This window comes from Equus asinus, chromosome 4, assembly GCF_041296235.1.
Source record: "Equus asinus isolate D_3611 breed Donkey chromosome 4, EquAss-T2T_v2, whole genome shotgun sequence".
Taxonomy (NCBI): domain Eukaryota; kingdom Metazoa; phylum Chordata; class Mammalia; order Perissodactyla; family Equidae; genus Equus; species Equus asinus.
In genome coordinates, this window is record NC_091793.1 from 12035001 (window position 1) to 12058276 (window position 23276).

Consider the following 23276-nt stretch of genomic DNA (forward strand, 5'->3'; position numbering starts at 1 on the left):
GTGCACAGGGGAACGAGGGGGATCCCGTCGGCAGCTGTGCATGTTGGTGGGCGGGCAAGTCATAAGGACTGAGGAAGGTGAGCTTTTTCCATGAGTCCTGGCAGAAGGTGTGGGGCTGGTCACCCTAGAGACTAATGAACCAGTCCAAGGTGAGGAGGTGAGAACTGGGGTATCCCAGTATATGGCGTGTGGGCTGAGGGATTGCGAGGTGGAAACAGTGGGAATGGAGAGGGGAAAGTGTGAGAGGTGTGACTAGCCTGACCAGTGACAGGTTCAATAAAAGTGATACAGATGCTTTCCTGGAGGAACTGACTGAGACTGAGAAGAGCTGATAGAAATGATGGCTGACTGTAATCAGGATAAAGATTGACGTGTTCTTCTAACTGACTTCAGTGCCTGTGTGCACAGGTGTGGAGCTGCCCACCTGGAGAGCTGAAGGGAGGCCCACAGTGCTGGCATCTTGTGTCCACAAGGTATGATCCTGTTTCTCACTTGTGGGCTGCTGAGGGCACACATCCATTTCTGCCTTCACAGGATGGGGATGGACTTGCCCCAACCAGATGTCTGGTTTAGTCTTATCTCCCAGGTGTTCCAGATCCACTTTTTCCACCTTCAACTTTTACTAACATATCCTTGGACTCAGGTGGCTGTGAATAATTCTCCAGGGGCTTTGCTAGGTTTTAGGTTATCTTCATGAATTCACGTTCTCTCTCTCTCTCTGCCCCACCCCAGCGCTCACAGTGCAGCTCTGGGTTAGTATTTTACAGTTGCTTTGACCGTCCTCAAGAGCATGCCTATACAGTAAAGGTGAGGGAGAGTGTTGTAGTTTGGGGAGATTGCTCAGTAAATAACACCCCCGTTTTCCCCACCCAAGTTTAGAACCAACAAACAGAGAACAGGAATGGCAGGTAGGTGAGAGCAAACTGTCAGCTTAATACCTGACAGAGACGTTGGAGAATGTAGCTTGGTGTGAGATCCAAGGTGGCTACCCAACCCCCAGGTTCAATGCCAGTCTCTTATAAGCCTCACTTAAAACAGCAGAAAATAAGAATCCAGGCAGTTAACAGGACGTCAGCGATTACCAGAGCATTGGCCTCTACAGCTAGGACATTTGGACAAGCCAGTCCCCAGCACCTAACAGTATCTCAGGGAAAAGATTGTCCCAGAGACAAAGACCATGATGAAAACACGGTGTATCTGAGGGAAGGTGAGCAGGTGAGAAATCTTGGTTCAGTTTCACTGGGACTCAAGAATTCCATGCCGGTTTTCAATATCTCCAACTTGTGAATCTAAACTTGGTTGGGAGAAAACTGTGAAGAGGTGGATTAACCCCTGCATTCACTGTAGCTGGAGGGCATCTGTGCACAGCCTCCTCTCGATAGCGTCTGGGAGGTGGTGCCACTTGCCACGGCCTGGAAAGTGGGAGCAGCGGCCGCCCTGCTCCCCAGGCATCCTTGGAGCTGCCTTCTTTCCTCATGCAGCAGGTGCCTGCACTCGATCCTCTTTCCTCTGTGGGCCTGTTTCTGGCTCCCAAGCCTCCGTTGAGGGTGGGCCCCTCCACTGCATGTGAGCAGGTGTCCTCAAACCCGGGCACTGCCTCCTGGGGGCCTTTCCTTCCCTCCTGCATGCGCCACCTTCCTGAGCTGGGTGCTGCTGCAGGAAGATGTCCTCCCCTGACATCCGCATCCAACCCGGCCAGCTCACGATCTGAGTGTCCTGCCTGGCTCCCCTTTAAAGGACGTCCGCTCAACAAGCGCTGAGAGCGACCAGGGTCAAACCCTGTTCTAGGTGATGGGTCAGAGCCCTCCTCTGAGTCCCCACTTATGCTCAAGCATTTTATTCACGTTTTCGGTGACAGTGGGGCTGCTGGAAGTCTGAGAGGCACCCATGCTCTTACTGCGGCTTCTCTCTGCAGATCCAGAAGGCATCTTCCCCTGGGGAGTCGTCTGAGGATCTCCCAGCCCTTGCCTTTCTGCTTAATAATTTCTTTGAACCTCAGATGTTCTTTCTGCCTAATAACAAGACAAGGCCTTTTCTGATTCCCTGTTTGAGTATAGTTCGGTCCAGATGCATTGCCTTTGTTCTTTGATAGCTGTCTAAATGGGCCTTTAGGATCTCATTGTCCCCTTATTAACTGTCCATCATTGGGCAAAGGCACATACCTGCTTAGGCTTCATGGTGTAAGTCCAAACTCGAGTCAACTGGGGGAAATTATAAGCAGAGAATGCGCAGCATGCCCCATGTCCCAAGCTCTTGTTATCCCTGAGGCCAGGAGTAGACGGGCTGGACGCCTTGTGAAAAGGGCCTCTAGACAGGGATCCAGCACCCGTAATACTGTAAATACTTTTGGGAAAGGATGGCAAGGACCATCCATGTGACTGTGTAGCAGTGGGAGCTTCCTGGGGCCTCCAGAGGGTGCACCCGCTCTGCTTTTGAACTCAGGCCTGCCGAGCTGACTGTCCACTAAGCCACAGGAAGTTGGGAGGGAATTTGTTTCTCCTGTTGTCGTGTCTTCCAGAGGCCAACCTTTCCTTAAGAAAACCCTTCTCAGCCTTTGTTTCCACCTTTCACTGCTCCTCCTGTGATGAGACGAGTCTCAATCTGCTGCTCCTCCTCCACTTCCTGAGTAAGTGATCTCTCCAGATAGTGTTCCGGACACAGGTCCTTTTCTTACCCTCTGTGGCTGCAGTACTTTCACTGTGTGGTTTTCTACCTCCATCTAAGAAACTGGTGTATTTTCTTTATAATATGGGTGCTATTTATTTTTAGTTATAAATGAAATCTGTCCCCCTTTTACAATGGAAGCTACGTTTAAATCTCAGAAGTATAAAATCATGTCTACAGTGTATTAAACTGACAGATAAGGAGTGCCCTGTGGGGAAAGCACAGCTGGAGTGTAGAGAGACTGGTTAGGGCAGGCTTGTGTGTACAGTGGACGTACGGCAATGACCTGAAGGAGGCCAGGGAACGAGCCATGCAGGTATCTGGGGGAGGTGCATGTCAACAAGAGGAAATGACTGGTGGCTGGAACAGAGGGAGCAACGGAAAGAGAACGGGAGAGAAGAGAAGAGGAAGTGGAAGTCAGCGGTGGGGCTGGGGATCTGAGGAGGCTTTGATCTGAAAGAAATGGGAAACCATTGGATGGTTTGAGCAGAGGAGTGACCAAGTCTAATTTTTTAACTGGATCACTGACCACGTTCTGAATACATATTCCTCTCGAGAATCAATAGATCAATCAGGGAAAAAAGTAGTAAGGTGATAAAGCTTTGAACAACACGATTATCAGTGTTGATCATTCACGTATAGAGAGAGAGATATTTAAGAGTTTCTTTAGAGACTTTTAATTTTACATTTCACTGATGACTGATGATATTGAGCAGCTTTGCACTTATTGGTGCTTATTGGCTATTTAGAGCTCCTCTTGTGAAATGGCTGTTTAGGCCAGGTGCCCATTTTTATCGGATTGTCTTTTTGTTATTGGTTCGTAAGAAGATCTTTACACCTTCTGGAACTTCTTTCAGTTTGTCACTTTCCACTTTATTATTAATGTATTTTGATTAACAGAAGCACTTGATTTCAATAAAATCAAAGTAATCTTTGAAAAAATTGCTTAAAAAATTAAGCTTTAATGAGATGAAATTGATATACAACATTGTTAAAGTGCACATGATTTCATATACATATATATTGCAAATTGCTTACCACAATAAAGTTAGTTAACACATCCATCAGTTCACATAGTTACCCTTTTTTGGTGTGTGGCAAAAGCATTTAAAATTTACTTTCTTAGCAATTTTCAAGGTTATGATGCCGTATTGTTCACTGTAGTTACCATGCTGTACATTAGATGCTCAGAAGTCAATCATCTTATAACTGGAAGTTTTTACTGTTTTACATTTCCACCCCCCACCCCCAGCCCCTGGCAACCACCATTATACTCTGTTTCTATGAGTTTGGTTTTTTTTTTTTTTTTTTTTTGGTGAGGAAGATTGGCCCTGAGCTAATATCTGTGCCAATCTTCCTCTATTTTTTTGTATGTGGGACACTGCCACAGCATGGCTTGATGAACGGTGTGTAGGTCTGCACCCAGGATCTGAACCTACAAACGCTGGGCCACCAAAGCAGAGTGCATGAACTTAACTGCTGTGCTACGGGGCTGGCCCCAAGTTTGGCTTTTTTAAATTCTATATATAGGTGAGCTCATACAATGTTTGTCTTTCTCTGACTTTTTCCACTTGCCATAATACCATCAAGGTTCACACATGTTGTCATAAAAGGTAAGATGCTCTTCTTTTTTATGGCTGAATAACATCCCATTTTGTACACGTATGTACATACAGGCATACCTTGTTTTACTGAGCTTCACTTTATTGCATTTTGCAGATATTGCATTCTTTTTTTTTTTTTAAAGATTGGCAGCTGAGCTAACAACTGTTGCCAATCGTTTTTCTTCTTCTTCTTCTTCTCCCCAAAGCTCTCCAGTACATAGTGGTACATTCTAGTTGTAGGTCCTTCTGGTTGTGCTATGTAGGATGGTGCCTCAGCGTGGCCCGATGAGCAGTGCCCTGTCCACACCCAGGATCCAAACCGGCAAAACCCTGGGCAGCTGAAACAGAGCATGCAAACTTAACCACTCAGCCATGGGGCCAGCCCCAGATATTGCATTCTTTACAAGACCCTCCATCAGCAAAAAGATTACAACTCACTGAAGGCTCAGATGATAATTAGTATTTTTTAGCAATAAAGTTTTTTAATTAAGATATGTACTTTTTCTGGATACAATGCTATTGCACACTTAATAGACTACAGTATAGTGTAAACATAACTTTCATATGCACTGGGAAGCCAAAAAGTTTGTGTAACTCACTTTGTTGCAATACTCACTTAATTGCAGTGGTCTGGAACCAAACCCACAATATCTCTGAACTACACCTATACAACATTTTCTTTGTCCATTCATCCATTGAAAGATACTGAAATTGTTTCCATGTCTTGGCTATTGTGAATAATGCTGTAATGAGCGGGGGGGGGTGGGGGGGGGCGGTGCAGATATCTCTTTGAGTTAGTGATTTCGTTTCCTTCAGATATGCGCTCAGAAGTGGGATTGTTGGGTTATATGGTAGTTCTATTTTTAATTTTTTGCAAAACCTGCGTACTGTTTTCCATAGTGGCTGCACCAATTTACATTTCCACCAAAAGCGTACAGGGTTCCCTTTTCGCCACATCCTCACCAACACTTGTTCTCTCTTGTCTTTTTGATATTAGCCATTCAAACAGGTGTGAGGTGGTATCTCATTGTGGTTTTGATTTGAATTTCCCTAATAACTGGTGATGTTCAGCACTTTTTCATGTACTTGTTGGTCATTTGTATGTCTACTTTAGAATAATGTCTTTTCAGGTCCTTTGCCCATTTTTTAATTGGATTATTTGGGTTTTTGCTATTGAATTGTATGAGTTCCTCATATATTTTGCATATAAACTCCTTATTAGATATACGGTTTGCAAATATTTTCTCACATTCTGTAGGTTGCCATTTCATTTTGTTGATTGTTTTGCTGTGCAGAAGCTTTTTAGTTTGATGTAGGCCCACTTATTTATTTTTGCTTTTGTTGCTTGTGCTTTTTGTGTCATATCCAAAAATTCGTTGCCAAAACCACTGTTTTCTCGGCCTATGTTTTCTTCCTTAAGTTTTACAGTTTCAGGTTACTTTAAGTCTTTTTACATACCTATCAGTAATCACTTTAAAAGTAAATAGACTAAATTCTCCAATCAAAAGACATAGATTGGCAGAATGGATAAAAAAACAAGACCCATCTATATGCTGCCTACAAAAGACTCACTTCAGATGTAAGAACACACAGAGACTGAAAGTGAAGGGATGGAAAAAGATACTCCATGCAAGTGAAAACCAAAAGGAAGCTGAGGTAGCTTTGCTTATATTAGACAAAATAGACTTCAAAACAGAGTATAGGGGCTGGCCCCGTGGCCAAGTGGTTAAGTTCGCGTGTTCCACTTCAGTGGCCCATGGTTTCGCCAGTTCAGATCCTGGGCATGGACATGGCATCACTCGTCAGGCTGTGTTGAGGCAGCATCCCACATGACAAACTAGGAGGACCCACAACTAAAATATACAACTATGCACTGGGGGGATTTGGGGAGAAAAAGCAAAAAAAAAAAAGAAAGAAAGATTGGCAAGTTGTTAGCTGAGGTGCCAATCTTTAAAAAAATAAAAAAAAATAAGACAGAGTCTATAATAAAGACAAAGAAGGGAATTGCATGATGATAAAGAGGTCAGTCTAAAAAGAGGATGTAACATTTGTAAATATTTATGCACCCAACATAGGAGCACCTAAATATATAAAGAAAATATTAACAGACCAAAAGGGAGAAATAGACAGCAATACGATAATAGTCGGGGATTTTAATACCTCACTTACATCAATGTATAGATCATCCAGACAGAAAATCAATAAAGAAACATTGGTCTTAAATGACACATTAGACAGGACAGGCTTAATAGATATATACAGAACATTCTATCCAAAAGCAGCAGAATGCACATTTTTCTCAAGTGCACATGGAACATTCTCCAGAACAGGTCATATGTTAGACCAAAAAACATGTCAACAAATTTAAAAAGATTGGAATCATATCAAGCATCTTTTCCAACCGCAGTGGTATGAAACTAGAAATTAATTACATGAAGAAAACTGGAAAACTCACAAATATGTGGTGATTAAAAAACATGCAATGGGTCAATGAAGAAATAAGAAAATACCTTGAGACAAATAAAAATGGAAATACAACACACCCAAAGTTATGGAATGCAGCAAAAGCAGTTCTAAGAGGGAATTTCATAGCAATAAATGCTTACCTCAAGAAACAAGAAAAATCTCAAATAAACAACTCAACTTTTAAACCTCAAGGAACTAGAAAAAGAACAAACAAAGCCCAAAGTTAGTAGGAGGAAATAACAAAGATCAGAGCAGAAATAAGTGAATCAAAGCACAAATAACTAAAAAAACAATGGAAAAGATCAGTGAAACCAAGAGCTGTTTCTTTGAAAAGATAAATGAAATTGACAAACGTTTAGCTAGACTCACCAAGAAAAAAAAGAGAAGACTCAAATAAATAAAACCAGAAATGAAGGAGAAGACATTACAACTGATTCCACAGAAATACAAAAGATTGTAAGAGACTACTATGAACAATTACATGCCAACAAATTGGACTACCTAGAAGAAATGGATAAATTCCTAGGAACATAAAACCTTCCAAGACTGAATTATGAAGAAATAGAAAGTCTAAACAGACCAATTACTAGTAAGGAGATTGAATCAGTAATCAAAAACCTCCCAACAAACAAAAGCCCAGGACCAGATGGCTTCACTGGTAAATTCTATCAAACATTCAAAGAAGAATTCCTATCAATCCTTCTTGAACTCTTCCAAAATTAAAAGAGGAGGGAACATTTTCAAACTCATTTTATGAGGCCAGCCTTACCCCGATACTGAAACCAGACAAGGACTCCACAAGAAATAAGCCAATATCCGTGATGAACATAGATGCAAAAATCCTCAACAAAATATTAGCAAACCAAATTCAACAATACCTAAAAAGGATTATACACCATGATCAAGTAGGATTTATTTTAAGGACACAAAGATAGTTCAACATCCACAAATAATGTGATACACTACATTAACAAAGGGATGGATAAAAATCATGTGACCATCTCAATAGATGCAGAAAATGCATTTGACAAAATTAAACATCTGTGTACGATAAAAACTCTCAGCAAAGTGAATATAGAGGGAACATACCTCAATCTGATAAAAGCCATATATGGCAGGCCACAGCTAAGATCATACTCACCAGTGAAAAGCTGAAAGCTGATTCTAAAACTCATGTGGAAACGCTAAGGACCTAGAACAGCCAAAAAACAGCTTTGAAAGAAAAACACACAGTTCGAAGATGTACACTACCTGATTCCAAGACTTATTATAAGGCTATACATGGTAAGACAGTGTGGTATTGGTGTCAAGATAAACGCATAGATCAAAGGAACAAAACAGGGCTCAAAGGTAGAACTATGCATATATGAACAACTGATTTTCTTCAGAGGAACAAAGGCAGTTCAGTGGAGGAAGGAGTCTTCAACATATGGTGCTGGAACAATTGGATATCCATATAACAAAAAAGGAACTTCAATCCAAAGCTCATACCATATACAAAAATTAATTCAAAATGGGTCATCGATAGACCTAAATTTAAAAACAAAAACTCTGAAACTTCTGGAAGAAAACATAAAAGAAAATCTTTGTGGCCTTGGGTTAAACAAAAATTTCTTAGCTATGACACTAAAAACATCTATAAAAGGATACATTGATTACTTGCAATTCAAAATTTAAAATTCCTGTTCTTCAAAAGACACTATTCAGCAAATTAAAAGACAATCCTCTTCTGGCACAAAATATTTGCAAAGCATGTATCTGATAAAAGACTTATGTTCAGCATATAAAAAGAACTTTAAAAGACAGCAACAAAAAAATTTAAAGAGGTGAAAGACTCGAACAGACCACCAAAGAAGATATATGGATGGCAATGAGCACATGAAAAGATGCTTAACATCACTAGCCATTAGGGAAATGTAAATCAAAACTACATGATTTCTGGGTTGGTGAACTCAGGACCACTGGGTTGGTAGAGGGCACAGGAGCGCCATGCCTTTGCCCTATGCATCTCTTCCATTTGGCTATTCCTGAATTGTATCCTTTATAATAAACCAGAAAACAACCCTGAAACAAAAGAGCAAATTGAATATCTGTTGTGGAATGGGACAAATGAGGAGTTTTGTGATGGTCTTTGATGCTGAATGACTTTTGAAACTGCAGGACTTGATTCTGCCATGGAGGCAGTATTTTGCTATATTAATGACCTTACAATGATAGAATCAACATGGAGGATGCACAAATACCTTGAGAGAAGTCTCTCAGACTTCAGACAGAGAGGCTCTGTCTAGGCTACGACACCCAGGACCAAGTAACTGACAGCTGCAGTAGCCAGAGACTTGCTAACCTCCGTGCTGCAGGCTTGTTGGCTAAAGATGTCCCCACGTACCTTCTTTCAAGATAAATTCCTACACATTTTGTGTCATACACAGTCCAGGAGCTCAAAGCAGTTGCAGGCGTGATGATTAATGTCTCACAACTGCAAGGAAGACAATGTATACAAGGTTTATTGGGAAACTGGTGTTCAGATCACATCTCCTCATGATAAAGAAATTCTGAAATGTATAGGAGACTGTGGAACCCTGGAATGATTCCTGGGATGATAATTTAGCGGATGCCAACCTACTGAAGAGAGATCCTCTGCATTTTCAGGAGATGCATGGAATATCTGAAAAAGATCTGTTTTCACAGAGAATTAAACTCAGAGACCACCTTGAAATTTGTATATACATCTTTTCGTGGGGTTGGATGTCACTGTGTGCAGTTGGCTTTTCAAGTGTTTGGTTTTAAGCTTCCAATTCCATTACCGGAACAAAAAGATCCTGATCCTGACTTTGCCGCCATTAAATGCCCAAATCCTAAAGAAGGAGAATCCATGCTGGAACTTTCTCTGAGACTGGCAGAGAAAGAAAATGCCTGGATAGTGCCAGCCACAGATCTTGATGCAGACCAACTGGCAGTGGCAGAACCTCAGGAGAATGGTCATTGGAATGGGTTCAAAGGCAAGAGTTGGCAGCTTTGTTTGGGAGTGGATGTTTGCTTGCCGGGAGGAAAATAAGTGAAGAAATGCTGATGTGAAGGGAGTTTACATGTTAGCCACCACAGTCTCTTCCAAAATTTTGAATCCACTTGCACTTAAAGAAGCATTTCATTTTGAAGAAACATCACCAAGTTTTAAATGGATTGGGAGTAGGGTAAAAGACCTCCTGGAAAATGAGAAAGATGTCCTTTTTGCATTTAAAGCGTCTGTTGGTTTTCTGTGTGGAACTTCACTCTTGGATAAAGATAGGGTGAGCACAGCTTTTGTTGCTAAGATGGTATCTTACCTGGAAACCATGAACATAACATTGAAACAGCAACAACCAAGAAACAACAGAACAACCAAGAAAGAGAACAACCAAGACAGCTATGTGTTGACCTTGTGTTAGCATCTGGCCGAGCATCTTTTTTCTTTTTCTTTTCTTTTCTTTCTTTTTGGTCAGCTGGCTAAACAAACTGTATGAATTTGAAATGAAATGGTCTGAAGGGAAATTATTCAAATTTTTCATAATCCTAGACAAAAGTCATTACATTAAAAGTATTATAGTAACACGTTATTCTTCGTTTAACAGAAACATAACAATAGAAAAGTGAGTTCTCCAATTAAAGCATTATTAAGCTTAGTTCCCTAGTCTTGTAATTGTATATAGCACATTTTTTTAATTCTAGAGTTAGTTGAGGAAATTAATCCATAAAATTGGAAAGAAAATGGCACTGTTCCTATATCACTGTGGAAAAGTGTCATTGTTACATCATGAGTATTAATTTACAAATTAAAGTATTTGAAATAGGGTATTTATCATTTCTAGTTTAGAACAGTGTTACAATATGTGGTTTCAGCACCTCTGTTAAAGATAATCTTAATGTGGTGTAAATTTACTGTATATATTTAAAATTCTGAGATTTACTAAACACAAAACAACAGTGGCAACACCCCTAGTGGCTTTGTTCTTGTCAAACTTCTCAGTGCCTTCTCAGGGTCTGGTGTGAACTGAAACAGTATCCCTGCATCAAATATGATTCAGTTAATTAGTTTTCAGACAGCTGTAGAAAATCTTTCTAACTATGCTGGTGCTTCCCCTCTATATCAAATGGTTTGCTGATTTAAGTAAAGAAAAAAATCTGAACTGAGAAAAGAGCTCTGAATTTCTTTAGAAGTCTAACTTTTGAACTATATTTTTGTAAGTAAATTTATTCCTTTATCAGATGAAGTAAAGCTAATTTTACTAAGAAATAAAACAGATTTTAGGTATTATAAAACATTAAAACTAAGGTCTAGTTTATTCTAACATTTTGCTGGTTTATGTAGAATTTAAGATCACGTAAGTACTATTTATCATTTTTAATGTGGAAAAAAATTTTGGAAGGTCACTTTTGCTTGATTCTGCAGTATTCTGAAAAACATTTAATAGAGAAGTGCTGTTTAATCTTCTTAAGGTGTATCTTGTCCTATATAGTTCACAGAATACTTAAACACATGTAGTATAGTCAAGAAGTAACAGTCACAGGCCTTGGATGTAATCATACTAAACAAATTACCTATAGGCTATAACCCTGGTATTTGAGAATTTATTTCCTATAATAATAATATAAAGTTTAAACTGATTAGAATGTTCATTAAATCATGGTTTGGTTTGTTGCAGCTATCAGCTAACATTTGGTTGAATTGATATAATCCAAATAGAATTTTCAAATTATTATATTGTCACTACTGTTAATTTGTTCCTTCCTTATAGCTGATTCTCGTATCACTGTAGATAGTACTTAATGCTGTCAAGTGGATTCTGACTCCTAGCGACCTCGTATACAGCAGAGCAAAACCATGCCCTGTCTTTTTGCGTCATCCTCTCACCTTCCGGTGCTATCAGCCAGTATTCCACTGTTATTCTTAGAGTTTTCATGGTCAATTTTTTTGGGAGTGGTTGGCCAGGTCCTTCTTCCTAGTCTGTCTTCGTCTGGAACCTGTCTACCATGGGTGACCCTGGTGGTATTTGAAACACCAGTGACATAGCTTTCAGCATCACAGCAACATGCAGCCACCACAGTGTGACAACCAACAGACGGTGGTGTGGTTCCCTGAGCAGGAAATGAACTCAGGTGGCAGCAGTAAGAGCACAGAATCTTTACCACTAGACCATGAGGGCTGGCTGTAGATAGTAGCAAGCTAAACGTAGAGCACTACTTTTCTGAATGAATTTGATTTCAAAAGCTTTTCACCAAAAAAGAAATGTGTAGAATTTTTTCTTTTATTTGCTTTCAGTAATGTAGATTGAATTTAGGAAATGGCCTATATTCTAAAAAGTGGTATGAACAATCCTCTATATATGAAAAACATGTATATTTGACTTGAGTATCTGTGGTTCAGTGATTGAAGAACAAAGTGGAGCTAAAATGATGTGACAGCCCATTCGTAATCACTAAAGCCATGTCGTCATGGCTCTTCTATATGAAGAGAGCAGTTTTATTTGAGTGCTTTAATATAATACATTGAAGTCATCTTTATCCAGGTAAAAAGTTACTGAAGCTTGGATTGTTATCTCAAAAAATGATAAATTAATATTAAAATTAAGAAAATTTTACAAATGTTTCTGAAGTATATAGACTGAGGAATCATTTGATTCTAGCCAAGCTCTCGAGTCTACCTGAGCATGATATTAAGCATGAACTTGCCATAGTGGGTGCACATTAGCCTCACAGGATAAATTCAGTGATAGCTCAAGCCAGCCAGGGAAGATGCTAGTGCCGGCCAGTGAATCTCAGGCCTTGAGCTCTGGATTATCTTTTTCTTTATGAACAATATCATGGACATTAATGAATTTTCATTGAGCACGCAGATGAAAAGTGGCATTTTTTAGAGCTTTGGGGAAAAGGAAAGAATTAGTGGAGCAAGATCAAAGCATACATTGAAAATAAACACTAAAAATAAACAAACAGCAGAAAGATCAATAAGAGACAGAGAAAATACTTCTTGTGAAGGGCAAACCTTTCTATCACCCTAAAAGTGAGGAATAAGCTGTGAGAAAGCTGTTTACTTGTATTTATCTGTTATTACGGTGAGCAGATAGTGAACCCATTGTTTTCCTTTATTAGCGATCACTAAAAAGAGGCCAGTTTTAGGAGGAGCGAAAAAGTACCCCTTTTGCTAATTCTGTTCCCACTAGGATGTTGTACCTTAGGATCCTATGTGAACTCAGGAGGAGATACAGAAATAAAAAGGAATAAAATATGGATTTTAAAATAAGGCCTCTGAGAAAAAAGTTCCAAAAATTAAGATCGTTTTACTCTGGAGAGGAAAAAGCTGTTGACACAGTTTAATAAGTCTGAAGTTAACTGAGGCTTTTATTAAAGGATTCAAAGCAAGAAGTAACGTTACAAACTTCTCCCTTGCCAGTGAGGACAGAACAACAGAGAATAAGGATCTTTAAAACAAGAAAAACAGTGTGAAAAGTTTAAGTTGAGATTTAAGGATTTCTTGGTCGTGAAGTCTTCTTGTTGAAACCTCCTTTATTTTCAAGAGACTAAAAATTTTAAATACTAAGGGATATACTAAATGGCTTTTTAAGGTTCCTTCCAACACTCGTTTTTACAAACTCAGGTTGGAACAATGATGATGTCATAAGAACACTGAAAGCAACATTTGAATTTCCTTCCATATCTAGAAGAATTTAGCTCACAGAATAGCTTTTGTAATGAGTGCAATGAATAAAGACCTGCTTGGATGTTATTTTTAATTTAACCTGGCAAATTGAGACTTGAACACAATTTTGTTCATCTTGAAGAATGTACAGCATTATAGCACATTTGAAGATTTTTTTTTTTTTTTTTTTTTTTGCTGAGATTCGCCCTGAGCCAACATCTCTAGCCAATTTTCCTCTCTTTTTTCATTCCCTCCTCCAAGCCCCAGTACATAGCTGTGTATTCTAGTTGTAAGTCCTTCTACCATGTGATCTGGCCGTTCCACACATAGGTACTCAGCTAAGAGAAATGAAAGGATGTGCCTACACAGAGACTTGTATATGAACAGTCATAGCTACTTTCTTGGTAACAGCCCAGACTGGAGACAACAGGACATCCATCAACAGGTGAAGAGAAAAACAAATCGTGGTGTGACCATATGACGAAATACCCAGCAATGAAAGGAATAAACTACTGAAACACACTACTACATAGATAAATCTCAAAATGATTATGCTGAAAGAAGACAAAGAAAAAAAGAGTACTTGCTGTATGTTTCCATTTATATAAAATTCTTAGAAATGCAAACTAATATATAGTGAGAGAAAGCAGATCAGAGACTGTCTTGAGCCAGGGAGGGGAGAGGCTGGAGGGATTACAAAGCGCCACAAAGAAACCTTTGGGCGTGATGGATATGTTCACTATGTTGATTGTGGTGATGGTTTTGTGGGTGTATTGGTATGTCAAAACTTAAACCTACCATATGACCCCACTATTCCACTTCTGAATATTTACCCAAAAGAAATGACAGCACATGTCCATACAGAGGCTCATCTATAGTGACCAGGAGCAGGCCATCAATGATTCTTTACCAGGAATATAGTTTCTGGGGCTGGCCCCGTGGCCGAGTGGTTAAGTTTGCACTCTGCTTCAGCAGCCCAGGGTTTCGCCAGTTTGGATCCCGAGCACAGACCTAGCACTGCTCATCAAGCCACGCTGAGGCAGTGACCCACATAGCAGAACTAGAAGGACCTACAACTAGAATATACAACTATGTACTTGGGAGCTTTGGGGAGAAGAAGGAAAAAAAATTGGCAACAGGTGTTAGCTCAGGGCCAATCTTAAATATACATATATATATAGTTTCTGCAGAAAACCCCATTAAGCTAACTTCTGGCTTTTGATCAGTTTTCTACACATTAAAGATGAAGTACCTCCAGTTTTTCACACTTCCACTTAAAATGTACTAAAATTATCTTCATTGGGATCAGTTTTTTCCTTGAAGACATAAGATTTCATGTATTGATCAAAATCACGATTAGAACTTCCACCTCTCCAAGTGTCATTATTGTATGTCTGATCTTCCTGATGTGCCCAGTTACCATGTGCACTTTTAGCCACTGTGGAATCATTTTCTGTTACTGTTCTTAGCAATAAGATTCATTATGGATTCCATTTTTGAAAAATTCTCATTTGTCTAACCATCCCACAAGAAAACTGTGAGCATGCTCTCAGATGCCTAGATGCCCTTTGGTGTTGGTTCACTATAGAGCTTGTCCATTTCTTCCCTGTTCCTCCTGTCCCTGTCTGAAGGAGAATCTGCTCCAGGATCTGTGAGCTGTTTTCAGGGTTAGAATAGCCACAGGGACATGAAGGCAGATCAAAGATTCTCACTTTACTTATAAACAACTTCATAATTTTAAAAATGAAAATTAGAACATCTATCAGATTGGCAAAGATTGATGAATTTGATGTGAACCAGTGTTGACTGAGATGTAGGGAATGAGCACATTGAGGGGAGGCTGAATCGGAAGACTAGATGTTTCCTTCTAGGGAGAAAGCATGGCACTGTATCTCATAAATACCCCTACTGTAGAACATAGTTGAGAGGAGGTGGGTCTGTATGTGTTAATATGGAAATATCTGTATTTTCTAAACGAAAAAGGAAGTCATAGAGTAGTAGGAACAGTGAAAAAATAAGAAGGGGATTAGACCGTGTATAAATATATTCATATGCATGGGAAGTTTCCAGAAGGTATACAAGAAACCATTGCTTGGACTCTGCAGGCTCTACCCAAACTACAGGCTCCTTATCAGAGTGTTCCTTGAGTATAAACCCTGTCTCTCCAGGAAGGAGACCCAAGTGTCAGCCCACACATGACAGGCCCAGGGCAAGATTTTCCACTTTAATGAGGAGAGAACAAACTAACTAAGGGTTAGAGGAGAGAGAATAAGAGGAGAGAGAGTGCCAGGAGAATTCATTCTGGATCCCAGAAGGCTCAGAAGAAAAGGGCTGAAGGATCTGCAGGTGGGAGGAAACCGCTGGTACTGCAGCTCCTCCACCGCTTGTGCGAAATCCCTCCATGCCCACCCCTATTCCCTAGCCTAGCATGCCTTACTTAACCCACTACTCCCACCTGCAAGCCCACTTGGCTCTGGCCTGGGGTTCAGAACTGCCCAGCCAGGATGAGGGTGAGGGCAAGTCCTGAGCTGCTGCCATTACTATTTCTGTTCTTGGGACCATGGTGCCCTGTAACTTGGCTTCTGTTGTGCTCTATGACCAGGACACTGAGTTTTGTTCAGTGTCTAAAGGATGACTAACGTCTGGCACCAGGGCACAAAGATTATATACCCAGTAGGGAGATTAAAAAACAGGCTTTAGAAGAGACAGACCAAAGCGAACAAAATGAATAATCAAGCCACCTCCAACTTTAACAACACTAGCTCTTAGCAAGGCAGATAGAATTTGGTTTTTTAATGTAATCAAACGTTGCTACACTACAGAGCTGTGGGCCACTCAGACCAATATGCAAGCCCTCCTCTGTGGCCTAAGCATTTCAGGGGTCATAAGTGGACAAACAGTGTGCACCAAAGTGCCCCTTACAGATAAGTACAAGGTTATCCACGAGCATCTCATCACCAGTTGGCTCTAAATAACAGCCCACATTTCTTGGCATTTACAGTGTGTCAAGCTCTGCTCTGAATGCTTCTCATCTCTCCTCATTTCATCGTCACACAGCCCTCTGTCCATCTTCCCAAGGCCACGTAGCTGATGATGAGAGCAGGGGATTTGGCTGAACCCAGACAAACCAATGAATCCCAAAAATGAAGACTCATGGCTGCTTCATCAGTCCATGTTCCAGCCCCAGCAGGAAAAGGACTGGTCCCTCAGGCTTTCTCCCCCAGGGTTCCTCCCACATGTTCCTGCACTCTCTCTGCCATCTGTCTTCGCAACTAGAGCACAGGATCATCTTGCATTTGACACACGCACGAGCAGTTTGGTGAACAGATATGAGAGCAGATGCACATTGCAGCAACTGCTTAGCCAGGAGCCAGGATGTTTTCTCTCTGAGGCCTGCCATCTTTAATCACACAAGGGGTTAATGCAGCAGTGAAGTTTGGTTTGCACCCTGACCAGAGTGGGCAGTTAACCTGAACACAACTGGATTTCTTTCCCAGGAATTTGCAAACGGATGTGAGCAATTCTGGTTGAGGGCAGACTCCCACCTCGGGTGGGGTGGGGTGCGTTGGCCATGTAGACTGAGTATCAGGCAGCCACCCCACAAAAACTTCAGACTAGTGTCATTCCTTGCTAGGCTCCTCATCATTCTTGGGTGTCTGTTCAGCTGGCCTTCCTATTGGTTCTCTGTGACATCTTCATATCCTTTTTATACATAAACTTCCCCTCCGCACTTAAATGTCTCAAATTGGTTTCTGTTTCGTGCAATGGAAGAGCTTAAATGGTAAGAAAGTCATTATAAGCTCACTCAGAGGCATCCAAAAAGTACCCTCCATTGCTATTCCTGGAAAGCTTTGGCAAATAAATTTTCTAATTTGCTTGAGTCTAGGAACTAACAGGGCTTAGCCACAGGCCAGTAATGAACTTGAATGGGAAATGTTCAATTTGCCACCAGAGTCACAAGCAAAATTGTGTTTTCTGGTGGACATTTGTTGTTTTGGCTGCCCAGTCACCTATTATCCTTTGTGTTCTTGGAACCCAGCCTTCCATATAGCATCCTCTCATGGGTCTGAATCCTCATACCACCTGGAGAGCATGGCCTCAATAGACTTGGACCCACACTCCTTCCTTCCCAGTCAGTTCATCTCACAGGAGCTGCTCCTGGAGTCGGCCCACCTTGATTGATATACAGAGACAATTAAGTGTGAAATAAGGACCATATCTGACCTACAGCCAGACGTCACCCTGTTCCAGTTTTAAAAATCAAGATTTAAAAAAACAATTGACATTAATGTGCAAGTAATTCCACCTTGTTGGAGGGTGAAGAAGGGAAGGTAGATTTGGTGGGAGAGGGTTTGGACTGGACTGGGGAGGGCAGATAGGAAGAAGTCCAGAGAGCATGTCTTCATGTGTGTGTGTATATATATATTTATTTATTTATTTATTTATTTATTTATTTCATCTTTTTTTTTTTTCTCCCTCAAGAGGGAAGGGTTCACTGGGTCTGTTGAGAATGGGGTTAGATCAGGAGGCAGCGGTCAGTTCTGGGAGGTCTGTGGTCTCCATTTCATAATAGCGCTTTGCATTCGAAAAGGACTTCCCCTTCAAGTCCTCTATGAGTTGCTGTAGTCGCTTGGCAAAAGAAAGTGCTTGAGGAGGTTTGGTGGAAGTTTGGTGTGGGGGTGGAGGTGGGGCTGGGGGTTGGGGTTTGGGTGCAGGTGATCCAGGGGGAGGTGGTTGAGGAGGGCGTTGGAAGGACCAAAGAGGGTGAATAGGTTGAATAGAGGGGAGTCTAGCCGGGAGTGCTTGAGTAGTAGGAGGGGGAGGGGTGCCCAGTTGAATCATGTGCAAGGCGTTAGAACCGATCTTGGAAGCAATCCAATTCAGATAGGGCCAGGTAGCCGTGTAGACTCCAGGGCGCTTAGCACGGGCACAGCCTACCCCCCAGCTCGTGACTCCCACGACCACATAGGCGTTTTCCATGCTGTCTCTGCACATGAGAGGCCCGCCGCTGTCCCCCTGCCCAGAAGGACACAGAAGTCACTCTCTGCCTGAGGCATTTTCCCCTGCCCAGAAGGGCCACAGCTTCTGAGAGGACAATTCCTGCAGTCACATGGTTTCCTGCTGCCATAAACAGTGGTGGTGGTGAAGTTTGAGATGGTGCCAGCAGCTTCAGTTGGGATACAAAAAGTGTGTGGATTGTCACGGGTTTCCTTGCAGTGAGGAGGGAAGATGAGCGGACCCATGTGTTCATGCATGTGGCTTTACATGAGCATGTGGGTACAAGTGGATTTGGATGTTTTGTATTCTGGTGAAGAGAGGTAAACATTCTCTTCAGGGGCAGTATTTGGGTGATATGATCTCTGTGTTAGGGTGGGATAAAGTTCTAAATTTGGTGATTGGTTCTTTGTAGGGACAGCCAGTGAGTATCATCTCCCATCCTCACTGTGACTGCAGATGCTAGAAAACGGGACCAGGGAAGGGGTCACTAGAGCAGGGCCCTGGAGATAGTGGAGCTCAGGAATCCAAGAGAGAGGTGTCCACAGGGGCCTGGGCCCCCAGAGGAAAGTTACCTGGCAGGTGTCAATCTTGCCTTGAGGATACCCTGCACACACATTGGTTGAACGAATGCGCCCATTGTACCACTGGGTCGAGTTACATAAGTCGAGGTCGATGAGCTCCACAGGCGCCTCCTGCAGTATAGGTGATGTCTTGCGGGCTACAGCCAGGCGACTCAGTGGTCAGTGATCATGGAAGATATCTTCTGGGAAAGTCCTCCCTCCTCCCTCCACTGAACCCCCATCATCCTGTGATGCTCTATCTAAACTAAGATCCATGAAAGTCAATGCCCTGGCCTCTCCTTATACACCCCTGGAGGGAAGAAAATACACAACTGAAAAAGCAGACAAAAGATGGGAGATGGAGGTGGAGGAGAGCGGGAGAGAAGAAGAAAGAGTGGAAGTGCAGGGACAATGGCAGATGCAGCTGGAGAGATGTGTAAGTTAATAGTAGATGATAGACTATGAGAGATGTGTGTGTTAATGGCAGATGAGGGACTGTGAGAAATGTGTATGTTGATGGTAGATGAGGGACTATGAGAGATCTGTATGTTAACCGTAGATGATGGACCATGGAGGCCAGTGTGATGTTAACACTTGTAACTTGGATGTGTTGAGCACTCACTAGGATCACACAGGCATCCTCTCATTTACTCCTCAGCAACCTCATGGGTTAGGTACCGTTACCCCCTTTTCTGCACTCAGGAGACTGGAACACCACCTGCCCATAGTCACAGTAGGATATGGCGTGGCTTGGATTTGGACCCAGGTTTCCCTCTCTAGACTCAAGTCCAGGAGACCCCTTTCATTCCCCATAGTCTGGGGTAAGTCACCCTCTCTGCTTTCTATCCCCCATCAGGACCCCTCTGCTCAGTTGTGGACAGGATCCGCTGGAGTTGGGCTGATGAGTCCCTCCCTGTGTGCCTCGTATCTGTTTTGAGGGGACTACAGAAAGAGAAGGCTGTGGCGGTGCCTCCACACACAGGCACACCTGTCAGAGGCATGGGTGGTTGAAATGACCTCTGAAACCAAGTCAGAGCTTCCTTTACAGCCCCAGACGCCCTATCATGACCTTTGGGTTAAGAAAGGCCCAGCCCAGACTGTATGTAGCTTGAGCAGCCAACCTTGCATCTGACTTAGAGCCTGAGAATCAATGCAACTGTCTCCTCTTCACCAAGTAGTCCCACAGACAGAAGGATCCCGAGCATAGCAGCACCCACAGCCCAGCCAAGCCTGGTGGGTGGGTGGGAACACCGTCTGCAGTACCGATGGGGAGTTGATGGATCAGACCTGACGGAGGGGCAGACCTGGAACATGACTCTGCAGGCCACATGGGAGAGAGGAGCACACGGAGCACTGTGGGTAGGGCCAGGCGCACAGCAGGCACCGGGCGATGGGTGCCAGGTGCATGTGTGCGGGGCCCTGATTCTGTCTCCAGTCTCACTAGCCCCCAATTCCTCACCACCCAAGCAGTGGTGAGAGTTTTGTACATGCACTGCCCTTGAGGTGGGGGTGACCTGAAATAACAGCAACAACAAGCCTGGCTTGTCAGCCATGAAAGTGACCTGTTCAGTCTGTTGCAGAACCTATGGTCTTGAAAGCCATGAGTTTCATTGTTAAGAGCCAGGTGCCCTGAAATAGAAAAGGGTTTTCTCAATCCCAACACCTTGGCTTTACATGACAAACGCTAAGAACCGTGCAGGAACTCAAAGGTCAGTGGAAAAGGAGGAGGACTCCCCTAGAAGCGTTCTTCTGGCCCCAAAGCATGTGAGTTCAAGGAAGAAGTAGAAAAGGCAGGTCTGAAGGACTGTCACAGGAGTTTGAAGCCTGGGGATTTCTTTAAAACTTGGCCTTAGGGGTCGGGGACGTGTTTGCAAATAAATGATAGAAATCCCATCAAGTTTAGGGGCATTCTGGAACAAAAGAGGTTTCGCATGATGTCCGGGGTGTAGCTGGGAGCCTACAATCCTCCTGAGCAGTAGGATAGCAAAGGTGGGGATGGGGGTGGGTCATCTAGATGGGAAACCTGAGATCAGCCTCCCAGAAACTGCAAGAACCCCCAAAAGCTGTGGACATGGTCAGACGGGTGGGCAGAGCAGGGCAGGATTGGGGGGGACAGAACATGCGTGCTGGCTCTAGAGGCCATGGAAGAGCCATGGACATCAACAGCCTGACAGAGCCTGACACCCCAGGCCAGGGAGGGAAGGTCGTGGGTCAGCAAAGGCCAGTGAAAGCAAGGACATCCGGGAGGAGATGCCCTTCCCTGAGGGACAGTAGTGGTGGCAACCTTATCAGAAACTTAGATCGACCTTTGAGAGAGGGGAAGAAAAGTTAAGGGAAGAACCCAGAAATTACTGACTTTTTTGTTACCAAAAAAGGCTGAGTTTTAAACTCCAAATGACTGAACTGCCTTGAATCCATTATCAAGGAACAGACGAGACTGAGAGCTAAGTTAACTTCAACCATATCTTCACACCCCCTCATGTGACTGCGTAAAAATTCACACGACCACCTATGGAAAGCTGAAAGGATAGCTCACAGCCAGAGAGCCATCTGACTTCGTCTTGCCCTAGTGGCAAAACCTTGCTGCCCATTGCTGACCCACAGACAGCCCCAGTCTACAGAGAAAATTTGAAGTAACTCCAAAGGGTAGGATGGATTTTGGTGCTGTGACTGCCGAGGACGGGGAGCAGAGATGGCACTAGAAGCAGGAGGGCTGGGCTTGGGAACCTCAGAGCTTAGAGACAATGCGATCTGACTCTTCCATTCACGGTGGGGAAACTGAGGCCCAGAGAGGGAAAGGGACTGTCTCACAGCCACAAAACCCCACCTAGAGCTCTTCTCCAAGTGCTGGTTCAGCGTATGCTCCCCATTTTCAGAATGCGGCACCTGGGGCTCCAGGCCCCAAATGCAGACACAGCCTTGACCCCATTCTAAAAATGCCAAGGTTCTCCCTCTGCCTGCCGCTGCTCAGTCTGCCCTTAGAGGGCCACACTAGTCACCAGTTGTGTGGCCTTGGACAGAGAACTCAACTCTCTCAGTTTCTCCAGCTATAAAAGGACAGGCCCTACTCACAGCACCATGATGAGGACTGAGTTGCTCAACTAGGCATCAACATATTACCCCTCACCTCAAAGACCACCAAGAGAATGACCAGCAGAGTCCCCCCTTGGGAGCCCCTCCCATACTCACCATTCTCTTTTAAGAATCCCCAGCCAGCCACCCAGCAGGTCTGAGGAACTCTAGGTGGGCCTGCCTTAAATTGGGGCAGGCAGCCCGGTCCAATGAAGTGCCCACAGGGAACGGGAGGGGTGATCTTCAAGAGAGCAATGTCGTTTGCCTCTGAACGAGGGGAGTAATTTTCATGAATGATGATTTTCTCAACACGTCTCTCCTGCAGAGGTGGCTTCACTGGCTTATTGCTGCCATATTGAATTTCCCTTGCTCCAAAAATCAGTCTCCAGTCATATGCTTTTCTGTGGGCAGAGGTAAGCCAGGTCATTCTCACTGTGGACTGGCTGGACACAAGCCTCTGGTGACTGTGACCCTCAGAGCCCTCCCCCAGCAGGGATCTGGGTCAACCCACTCATGGTCTGCCCACCACGAGGCCCAGAGCCCCAGAGAGACTGCACAGAGACCCCCTGGAGAAGGTCCCTTTCTGAGAAGAGCCTTTCTGAAGACCTCCCTCACGTGCTCCCACACATACTTTTTGGTCCTGAAGCAGTGAGCAGCTGTCACCAGCCAGTGGGAGTTCAGCAATGTGCCTCCGCAGGCATGATACCTCCGCTTGTTGTGGTAAGTGAAGACTTGGAGGCTGACCATCCAGGGCCAGGCTCCAAGTGCCGCGTCCTGCCCTCCGATGATGCGGAGGGTCCCTTGTAGGTTCTGCCTGAATCGTAACCCACAGGGACCACTGAGGAGAGATCACGGGCACAGTTCAAAATCAGGAATAGGCACAGCCTGTCCTTGTACCGCCACACCTGGGGGAGGCAGGGATATGGGGTTGGTAAAAGTAGAGGCAGCCTGGAGTGTGTGGGATCAAAGAGGATTTGCTAAGGAGTAGTGCTGTGGGGCTGTGATGAGGCAGGAAGCCCCAGGCTCTAGGAAATGGTTTCGAGGGGTATGATTTCTTGGGTCTTGTGGATGCAGTCACAAAGTGGTGAAAGAGGGAGCCCAGGCAGCTAGGACAGACTGTAAGAGCCCTAGATGTACGAGAGATCCCTGGGCAGAGGGGGAGTCTAAAGGTGGGGGTAGAGGGATGTAATGGCCTGAGGTCTTCAGAGCCAGCCTTGGGTGGGAGACTCAGGGAAAAGC

General features: G+C 43.4%; 1 protein-coding gene and 1 pseudogene across 5 annotated transcripts in view; one reads left to right on the forward strand and one right to left on the reverse strand.

The window, feature by feature from the left end:
- The first annotated feature begins 901 nt into the window (after positions 1–901).
- LOC106845917 (glucose 1,6-bisphosphate synthase-like) lies at positions 902–10159 on the forward strand (annotated as a pseudogene).
- Positions 10160–17827: 7668 nt separating this feature from the next.
- Positions 17828–23276, reverse strand: part of SHANK3 (SH3 and multiple ankyrin repeat domains 3) — a 64615-nt gene continuing 59166 nt past the window's right edge. For 4 of the 5 annotated variants that reach the window (XM_070506622.1, XM_070506624.1, XM_070506623.1 and 1 more), the window contains 4 exons: positions 22669–22875; positions 22155–22438; positions 18978–19123; positions 17914–18423 (listed from right to left, as the gene is read on the reverse strand). In XM_070506622.1, coding sequence (XP_070362723.1) covers positions 17929–18423; positions 18978–19123; positions 22155–22438; positions 22669–22875 — 1132 coding nt within the window. In that variant the 3' untranslated portion in view covers positions 17914–17928. Of the gene's footprint in view, positions 18424–18977; positions 19124–22154; positions 22439–22668; positions 22876–23276 lie in introns of all 5 variants that reach the window. The other variant, XM_014864555.3, reaches the window with a different exon arrangement.